A 9,561-nucleotide genomic window follows, 5' to 3' on the forward strand; every position below is an offset into this window, starting at 1 on the left:
AATCTCATTTCATCAAAGTTTGATTAATACAAGATAATAGGATTCATAAATTCATAGAAAAGTGTTAGATATAGGGTTTTCCAGTAAAGACTGTACAAAATTCTGGAAGGAAAATGTTGCTCAAAGAAGAATTGGTGGATTCTTATAGCAATGCAGGGTCGAAAACACCAGTCATGTACCAGTGTGAAGAGAACACGAGAAATGAAAAAGCAGCACAGCACATAAGTGAAAAAAAGTTTTAATCAACGAAAGATACTTTTCTGAATATGAGCTTCCAGATGAGCTTTGGAAAGATACGTTTTTTCTCTTTACCAGGGACCAAACCGCAGTCTTATTGCAGTCTGGGTAAGCTCACTATGCGTATCTCTTTGTTGCATTGGATAGTGTGTGTGCCCAAACTACACGAGGGCCTGTGTTTGATTCAAATTGATGTAGACAAATTCCAAAACTCATTTCGGCGCTAATATTCATGAAAGTATCTTTGAGTGGGCCAGCCAGAAAAATACATCTCTTTTATTTACTTCGTATGACAGGTACATATGCAAAATGTACAAAGGTTACAAGTGTTCAAAGTTGTGGCTACCAATATTAAGGTTCTTAAAATTGAAAAAAAAAAAAGTTTGTGTGAAGTGAAACATGAAGCTAATTGGAAGTGTACTGCATTATGGTATATTTTTCTAAGGCAAACAAAATAGTTTATTTCACACAGACTCATGTGAAAAATATTGTCATGCAATTTGACAATTTGGCAGCAGATTACTGACAAATAGTAAGGCATCACTGTATCAACATATATAAAAGAAAACGGGTATAAATTAACTTACCTTGTCTGCGCAAACGGTGTACCCATCCGTAAATTTTCACTCTTTTGGTTCTGTATTCGACTGCCTGATCAATTTTTATCTAAGAATCGAAAGGAAAAAATTTCAATATAATAATTGATTTAAATAATTTTTTATGTATAAGTTTTGCTACTAAATATGAGGGGCATTCAAAATGTTTTTAGGTATAAAAGTTTCATTATCAGCAACACAAAGATTCATGATTCAGATTTTTCAAAACACTCTCCATAAACCTCTACACATTACCTTATTCAGTCAAATCACTGAGTACTGACTTTTCAATGTGTTTGTTTATATCACTTTCTAATTGCTCAGCTGCCACATCTGAACTCCAAAATCTTGCATCAACCAGCTCTTGTGAGATTTTAGTTAAATTGTGAGACACACATAAAGTACATTATTTATGTTCCCCCCCCCCCCCCCATCAGCATTAATACCAGAGGAAATTGATCTAATGTAGCCCTATATGAATTGATATCGTGTTCCCCCTTCCCAGCATTCACGTCTATCTCCGCTCATGCCCTAGCAAATATTTATGTAGAGTGAAAGTCCTATATAACAATACCCTTCTATGATGATAATTATTCATATAATGATATTACTCTCCAGCAACTTTTTTTTTTGCATCTACACAAATCTGTTACTACTCTGTGCACAGAATTTTGGCCTTTGTGTGAAGTGACAAAACAAAATTCTACCATACAGAAAATGCAATGATATGCACACCTTGCACAAAAGAATAATTTAACGGGTATTCGATCTTTGGCAACTAACTTTTATTTGCATCACACAATGTATTTTTGAGATTTTTCATAATTTTTCTACCCCGTGACAACAGGCCACCCCTTCCCAAGCTGACAATAGAGCCGTAACTAGAAGTCAGGAGCATTTCTTCTGATGGGAAGGTCCACTGCAAAGTCTATGATTATATAACAGCACTTTTTTATTTATTTTAAAATTTGTCTTTCCGTCAGGGCCTTTGCCATCCCACTCCCAGCCCTGACTGACAACACCAACTCTGCCAACTACATACCAATACAAGGATTTCTGTTTTTTAAAGAATTTTCAAAGTTTTTACCAAATTTCTGCCCACTCTGTATTAAAAAAAGTCCCGTTGCTTTTATTCAGATTTGTAATTTATTTATTTCATCAAGATTATAACAAAATCTAAGATACCTGGAAAGGTTTTGCTAAACTTCCGTCTTGAGTGATCATAATTTTCTTGGCTTCTTCCAAATTTTTTTCCCTTCTCTGTGCATCCTCTGTTTCTTTGGCCGCTTTCTCTGCATTCTTGTGTTGCTCCCGAACCCAGATTTTTTTGTTCTTCTTGATCTGAGCTTGGGACACCAATACCCACTGCTAAATAACACAAGGAACAACACTTAAAAATGCAATATGTGCATAGTATGGTTTTTTTTTGTTTTTTTTTTGCATTTCTATGTAGAAACAGAATTAAACTTCAAGTTAAGGAAGTTCAACAAAACATTCTTTTAATATGAGTCAAATGAGCCTATCAGAGCAAAATATAAAATGAAAAATGACTTTATGTGCCCGAGTGGCGCCGTGGAAAGATGCTGCACCATAAAAAAAGAATAAGTGTGCCATATGCTTTGACAAACATGGTACATTGTAAAAAAAAGCCATAGCTATAAAATGCTGCTGATGGTTGAATGTGTCAGTGACTAAAAGTATCATTTTGAAAGTAGAGGTAACATTATATTTCAATCTTATAGAATATATTCGCCGAAACAAAAGAACAACAAAGACGATTCTTACCTCTCCTTCCTTCTTTGATTCAACATAAATTGGTGGGAAAGGTTCACTGCCAGCATGTCTCATGGCCTGATTGAATAAAAATAAAAACTCATGAAATTATTTTTACTAATAAAGTTTGTAATATTCATACAGTGATTGACAATTCAATCACTGCATTGTATAAATTAAAGATTTATCATTCTAATATAATTGAAGTTCTTCAAAAATGGCATAAATATAATGGATAGGTTTTAAAACTTGGTATATATTTTATGATAGAATAGAGTTATAATAGAAGGAATTAAAAGGGTGAAACCATTGATCTACTAATATATTTTATCGCTACTTAGTTTTTGAAACATTCTGTGCAAACAATTTCTCTTGATGTAGAGGAAACTTGAGACAAGGAGATTTGTATTTTCTATATTTCTGATAGGATTTCAGTGTTACATCGCCTCTAGGTTTTGAATAGGATCAATGAGTGTGAACTTGCTTTATTTTTTTTCACAGCTGGAAGCACCTGAAAATGTTCTTTCCAAAGGTTTAGAACCAAGTTTGTCGATTTCGATTTGAAAAAATTCATGATTCCAGTGATGAGAGATCAGTATCTGTAGGCGATGAGTTTATCTTAAAATATTTAGAAATCCTTGATGTCCTATTCATGAGGAAGGTCTCACAATATTTCATACACTTTCATTTGCAATCGATAGATGGGATATTATTCAGGGTTCATACAAAATTTCCTAAATAAAAATTAAGGAGTTTTTAAGGAGTTTCAAGCAGTTTTTAAGGAGTCATGGCAAACTTCATAACTTACAAGTTTTACAGCAAAAAAAAGTGGGGCACATATGCAAATTTATTTTTAATTTGCCAAACGAATTTTCCCTCTTTTCAAAAATATAGACGTAGAAGTGGTTCAGAAATTACAACTTTTCATTTGTTACCCAGCATCATAAGAATTCATAAAATAATCAATCCACCTACATACTTTTCTGTTGTCACCAGTGTTCTAAAACCTTCAAGTTTCTGTCAAAAATATAACTCGTAACAGCATCACATAAATTATAAAAATTCTAAGTGATATTCATTCCCCCTCCCCAATCATTCAAAATAAAAAACCACGGCTGACAGATTTGTGGGGAATCGGTCAAAGCTGACCACAGGATGAAGGTCGTCAAGGAGGCACAGTTAGTTGGTTTTCAAACGCGCTGATGAATGGCCGCGCTTGTTGTCGAGGGAAGAAAGTTTTTACATCAATTTACTTTGCCATATACATTTTAAATAAAATATATTTTTTATAAAAAGATGTCGTCACTCCTTCGTGCCATTCATTACCTACAGATTTTTCTTACAAAATTATTTATATTTGCAGCAACTCTTTATTCACCGCTCAAAGTGGACCAACACATACATAAATTCTTTAAAATTAAGTTTTTCAATTTTCCTTCTTGTTTTTCAGTTATACTCAGAAAGAAATTTTTGCCAAATGGGAGCAAATTTCAGGACATTCCACACGATGTTTGGCGATTTAGCACTCGTTATTTGGCAAAATTTACAAATTAACTCTTAATTTGGTGGACTATATATAGCTCTTCTATTCATGAAATGAATTTTTTTTCCCATGAAACATCGGGATTTGACGCAATGACGATCGACCATAGTAATTTCTGCTGCTCTCTTGCAGTGGCGACTTTTTTCTCATCTTTTTTTGAAAATATATTGAGGGCGAGTGTAACCACCTCCCTCCCGTTTTTCTAAGTACAGTCAAACCTCGTTAGTGCCTCACCCGGTTAACACGTCACTGCGCTTACAGGGTCACTTTTTGGAAGTCCCAATTGTCCTCAGGCAGGAACTGACACAGCTATGACTTACTCCGTTTAATGAGTCACTCCGCTTACTAAGTCATATTTTTGCTCTCCCAAGAGTGACTCATTAACGCGGTTTGACTGTATATTTGTTCATATCTCTGTTGCTAAGAAAGATAATGAAAAAAGCTTCAGTGCATAATAACAACATTGATAATTCAGGAAAAGTCAAGAAATTTAAACATTTTTGGTTCATTCTTACTTGTGATATGGGAGAATAAAAGAACATGGGGGTCACACAGACTCCATCTGTCTTTTTAGCATCAAAATAGAATAACCATAATTTGAGAATTCAATTTATAGTAACTGCAGGATTCAGTTATTCTTTCAAGATCCCCAAAGCTCAAAACCCCCCAGGTGGTGGCATAGTTGCCAACCTTGGGGAATGATATTTGGGGATATTTTTTGTGTACATACAAATTCCATGCAAAATCTTTACCCAGACAAATATAAAAGAGAATTTCATAAACAAAAATAGGGATTTACTATAATGAAAGTAAAATCATACAGACTTTCCTTGCACCATCAAGTGAAGTTATAATACAAGAATTATGAGATCTAAAACAGTATTAAAATACTGAAAAATCGAATGCAAAATAATTGTTGTCCAACCGTGGAAAAAGATTAACCAAATTGACCAAACATACTTGGAAAAAAAATTAGATTACAACTCATATGTATTGGCTGCTCATCAGGGTTCAAGCTACGGTTGCATTTCTCGCAAAATGCAAAAGTGGTAGCCACTTTCGCAAAAATGCGTACAGGAGGTATGGAACGAGTAGACATCCAACCATCAATTAATACATTAGCATTATAGCATTTTGTTAAAGCTTTTCTCCCCATTTTTGCTTTTTTGCGAAAGGAATTTTTTATTTAGCTTAAACTCTGCTGCTTGTGTTCATAAAAAAAATAAAACGTTGAGCTATCCCTGACCAAATAGCCCACACAGATTAGTCAGTAATTATTGCTGAACATCAGGTTAAAAATTATGTCATTACTATGCCGAAATAAAAAATCTCACCAATAAAAAAATTGCCACCAGTACAAAAAAAAATGGAAAAGGCCTATTAAAAACGGGACATGCGGTCATCTAATCAGGATTGGCTCCAAAACCCCAACCCTCCATCTAATATATGAGTTACCCCGTCGATTAGATGGTTGAGAGATTGAATCAAAGTTTTGGTATATTTTATCTTTTCACTCCCCAAAATATAACATTTTATCATGATTTGTCTCAATTGCAAAAATTTATATTATGCATGTGAATAAAACAATAAACGGAAAAAAATATTGTAGATGTATCCAAAAAAATCTCAATTAGAACAGAAAATGTGACAAACCTATAAAAAAAATGAGACAGTGTGATCTTTTGAACATTTTAGGTATACAGTCGAATCCCGTTTTAACGAATACCATTATAGTGAATATCTCATTTTAATGAACACTCCAGATAAGTTTACATAGGCAGAGACCCGAAATTCCTTTATAATGAAATTTCATTATAACAAAGTGATTTTCCCAGTCTCTTAGAGTTCGTTATAACGGGATTCGACTGTATTTACATTGTTGTTTCATCCTGTTTATTCCTTCATTCAAAATGGTAATGTAATAATTTTTCTAAGATTTCTTATATTTCTTTTATGTTATGCATGTAACATCATTTGGGGGGTGGGGGAATAAAGGCAACAAACATTTTCTTGGTAAATTTATTGAGAATTATTTTCCAGAAATAGGGACTTTTTATAATTGCAATAAAAGTTTGGGATAAACAAGAATTTTTCTGGAACACAAGAAATAGAGTAAAAATCTAGGAGACTTGGCAGTTATGAGATAGTTACACAACAATTTAACTTTGGTGACATATACGAGTATGTAAGTTATTCGAGAAACCTGTCTATTCAAGCCACCTATATAAATTTTGGGTGATTTTATCAACTAAATTTAATACATATAATGCTGATTCTAGTTCAAGAAGGAAGGGAAGAAATATTTTCATTTTGCATACGAAAACATATAACACAAAGATTTCATTACCTGTAAAAGGGTTTTGAAAGGGTTGTTTTCTGTTCCATCTCCTTTCTCGTCACAGCCATTATCAGATAAGTACAGCTCACCTTTTGGGGGGGGAAAAAAGCATAATAAGCTCTGATTCACGTATTCATTTGTTAGTGAAATCAGTTAATTAAATTAAATTTGCAGATACTGCTTATACTAAATAATGTTCCCAAAACAAGAAAGGAAATTTAAAAACATTTTTGACACTAAAAGATACACTACGGTTTCTTTTCATGGAATAGGCTATAGGCTACTGTGTTTTCTTTCATGTGAAATTGTAGTTATTTGAGTGTAACTATTTAGCAGTAACTATTTAGGTGTTTCAAAATCATTTGAAGACCTCATTGGTCTACACTTCAAAACTGAAAACAAAACAATACTATTAAAAACTCACTTATTTTTATTGAGTTCATATCTTTTTCAATTTCCATGTCTCAAGGCTGTATCATCAATTATGAGGGAATCCCACGAAAACAGCGCAAGTTTCTGTAATTACCAAATACACCAGTTACATAATCCAAGAACTATCTCAACATACTGTTAAGTTATATAAATAGAAAAACAATCAATTAATGTGTTAATAAGTTGGACGCAGCATTTAAATTTACCAAGTCACGCATTCACATTTTTGGAGCTTAAGTTTTTGCTCGTTATATGCTGTATTGTACATACGGTTTTTTAATTTGTCATTTGAAATTTGTTCTTTGGATCACACATGGATTCTTTCAAGTTGTACACACTTCTATTTTAATTAATGTACAATAGCCATTTTTATTGAATCTAGAGTTTTTTTGCCCTGACCATTGTATTATTTAAAAGAGAGTCCAGGCATTTATTATTTTTGATTTCGTACTTGATGTAGGATATTATATTTCTAATCTCAATCCCTTACTTAGTCTAAGAATTGTTTGTTTTCGATCCTTTTTAACTAATGTGTGCTAAATGTGTGTGTTAGCATAGTGCTAATGTGTTTATTTTTTTTGCAAAAAAAAAAAAAAAAAAAAGCCTGAAAGTATGACTGTTTCGGAACAGATACAGTATGGTCCGACATGACTTTGGCGACTTTTTTCTGGCGATAAGTCGCAAAAACCATCATAATGGAAATCTTGGTTGCCGTATTTTTCACCACCTTTCCAGTTTTTGCCGGGTGATACCAGGTAGCGATAGCTTTGTCGAACTGAATTTTTCTTTTGTTCACTGCATTTAAAAAAAAATGTAAAACAGTCGTTGTTCCATTTCCAGCACGTCTCTTGGAATATTATTCCTTCCTTGTCATGTAGCTCAAGTTGTTTAGATATTGTTTTTTTTCTACTGTGGTCAGGTTGTATCATACTGTTTTATTAATTCGTTATATTTATTACATATTCATCCATTGTCATGCCTTCTGTCTTATCGGTTCATAATTCTGAACCCAGAGAATTTATGCCCAGAATTCCTTATATCCCGATCCGTTTATTATTAAGGGTCCGTTAAAAAGGGTCTGGGCTTTATTTTTTAATACATAGAACATTTATTTATTCAACGACTGTTTTTATTGACACAACCCAGAGAAACTTTCATGCCCGGAATTCCTTATGCCCTGATCCGTTTATGATTAAAAAAAGGGTACAGGTTTTATTTTTTTTATACTGATATTTTTGATATTATGCTTGGTGGTTTCTATTATTATGTTTCACACGCTGATGATTTTATTTTCGGCATCCACAGTGTCTGACGGCCTTGGCGACTTTTAATAGGGGCATCAGACATTTCTGCTGCCGAAAACAAAAGTCACCAAGTGGCGGACCATACAGCAGCTGTTCCGCACTGAGTGGTTCCAGGAGTATGTGAGCATATATACACCTAAGAATCTGAGTCTGTATATAGTGTTGTGTGTGAATTTTTAGCACTCCAACCTATATTTCAAATTATAAGTGGAGTGCAATGCTCGAATATTTATAGTGTTGTAGGCTTGTTGCTTTCTGCAGTGAGACTTTTAAAAAGGAGGGGATCGGTTCAAAGTTGGGAACCACAGAAAACCAACTTCAGCCGACCACCACTGTAGTGCCGGTTGAGTTTCAACCCGGGTCTTTGATGCAAAACCGACACTATCACCCCTTGACCACCACAGTGGCTCTTGCACATGCTGTAGGGTCACTCTTTTGGTAATTCACTTTCTTACACATGCTATAGATCACTCTTTTAGTTATTCACATTAATGCACACACCATAGAGTGCTCTTGGTCATTCATATTCTTCTTTCCACCACTGTAGCGCCGGTGGAGTTCGAACCTCGCGTCCGCCACTCAACCACAACAGCCTCGAGGGACATACCTGCCTCAGGTGAGTAACAAATGATAAATCATGAAAAAATTCGTAATTAAAAAGATAATTGTGAAACAATAATTGAAAATTCAACCCAGTGATCAGCCTAGATATTTTACTTGCAATTAAACTATAAACTCCAACTAAATTTCATTTATTCCCGAAAAATTCTTGCTTCATTTCTACTCTTATTTAAAGTGACAGATAAACTACTATTGCGATTCATATTGGGAAAAAAAAACAGTTAACGGAGAATCAGTGATTATAATTATTATTATGGAAGAAAATTCCATAAGAATAATTATTTGATGATTAAAATTAACTCACAAGTATGATCAGCAACTTCGGGTTTTACAATCACGACTGGCAAACACAAATATCTGATGAAATATCGAAAATTTCAATGTAAACACGTTGATACGGACCTAGAGGAGTATGCAAACTTCCGACAAGGAAAACATGTCGCAGATCATAGTGTAGTGTTTCCATAACTGACGAGATCAAACAGAAATTTTTATTATTTTTATAGTCACGTATTTAGTACAGCTCATTGAGCAACGCCTAGAAATGAGCTGAATAGTGAGCACAGCTCTTTCTCTGAAGCATAAGAACGAGCATCCAGCTTGTAGTAACCACTGAGCTATAAGTTTTAACCTAGTATTAATATTAGTATTATTAACCTAGTAGTATTAACCTAGAAGCAGAGGACAGGTGATATATGAATTTCAACTGTTTGATTC

General features: G+C 33.9%; 1 protein-coding gene across 2 annotated transcripts in view; it reads right to left on the reverse strand.

Moving 5' to 3' along the window:
- Window positions 1-9,267, reverse strand: part of AsnRS (asparagine--tRNA ligase) — a 33,354-nt gene extending 24,087 nt beyond the window's left edge. The window contains exons 1-6 of one of the 2 annotated variants that reach the window (XM_089248090.1): window positions 9,149-9,267; window positions 6,912-7,003; window positions 6,497-6,576; window positions 2,619-2,684; window positions 2,019-2,201; window positions 825-903 (exon numbers count right to left, since the gene is read on the reverse strand). In XM_089248090.1, the coding sequence (XP_089104216.1) occupies window positions 825-903; window positions 2,019-2,201; window positions 2,619-2,684; window positions 6,497-6,576; window positions 6,912-6,948 (445 nt within the window). In that variant the 5' untranslated portion in view covers window positions 6,949-7,003; window positions 9,149-9,267. Of the gene's footprint in view, window positions 1-824; window positions 904-2,018; window positions 2,202-2,618; window positions 2,685-6,496; window positions 6,577-6,911; window positions 7,004-8,724; window positions 8,831-9,148 lie in introns of those variants that run through there. The other variant, XM_089248092.1, reaches the window with a different exon arrangement.
- Window positions 9,268-9,561: the final 294 nt, after the last annotated feature.

The sequence above is a fragment of the Pholcus phalangioides genome, unplaced genomic scaffold (assembly GCF_987345545.1).
Source record: "Pholcus phalangioides strain wild (caught in Gottingen) unplaced genomic scaffold, Ppha-v1.0 ptg000019l_1, whole genome shotgun sequence".
NCBI lineage: Eukaryota > Metazoa > Arthropoda > Arachnida > Araneae > Pholcidae > Pholcus > Pholcus phalangioides.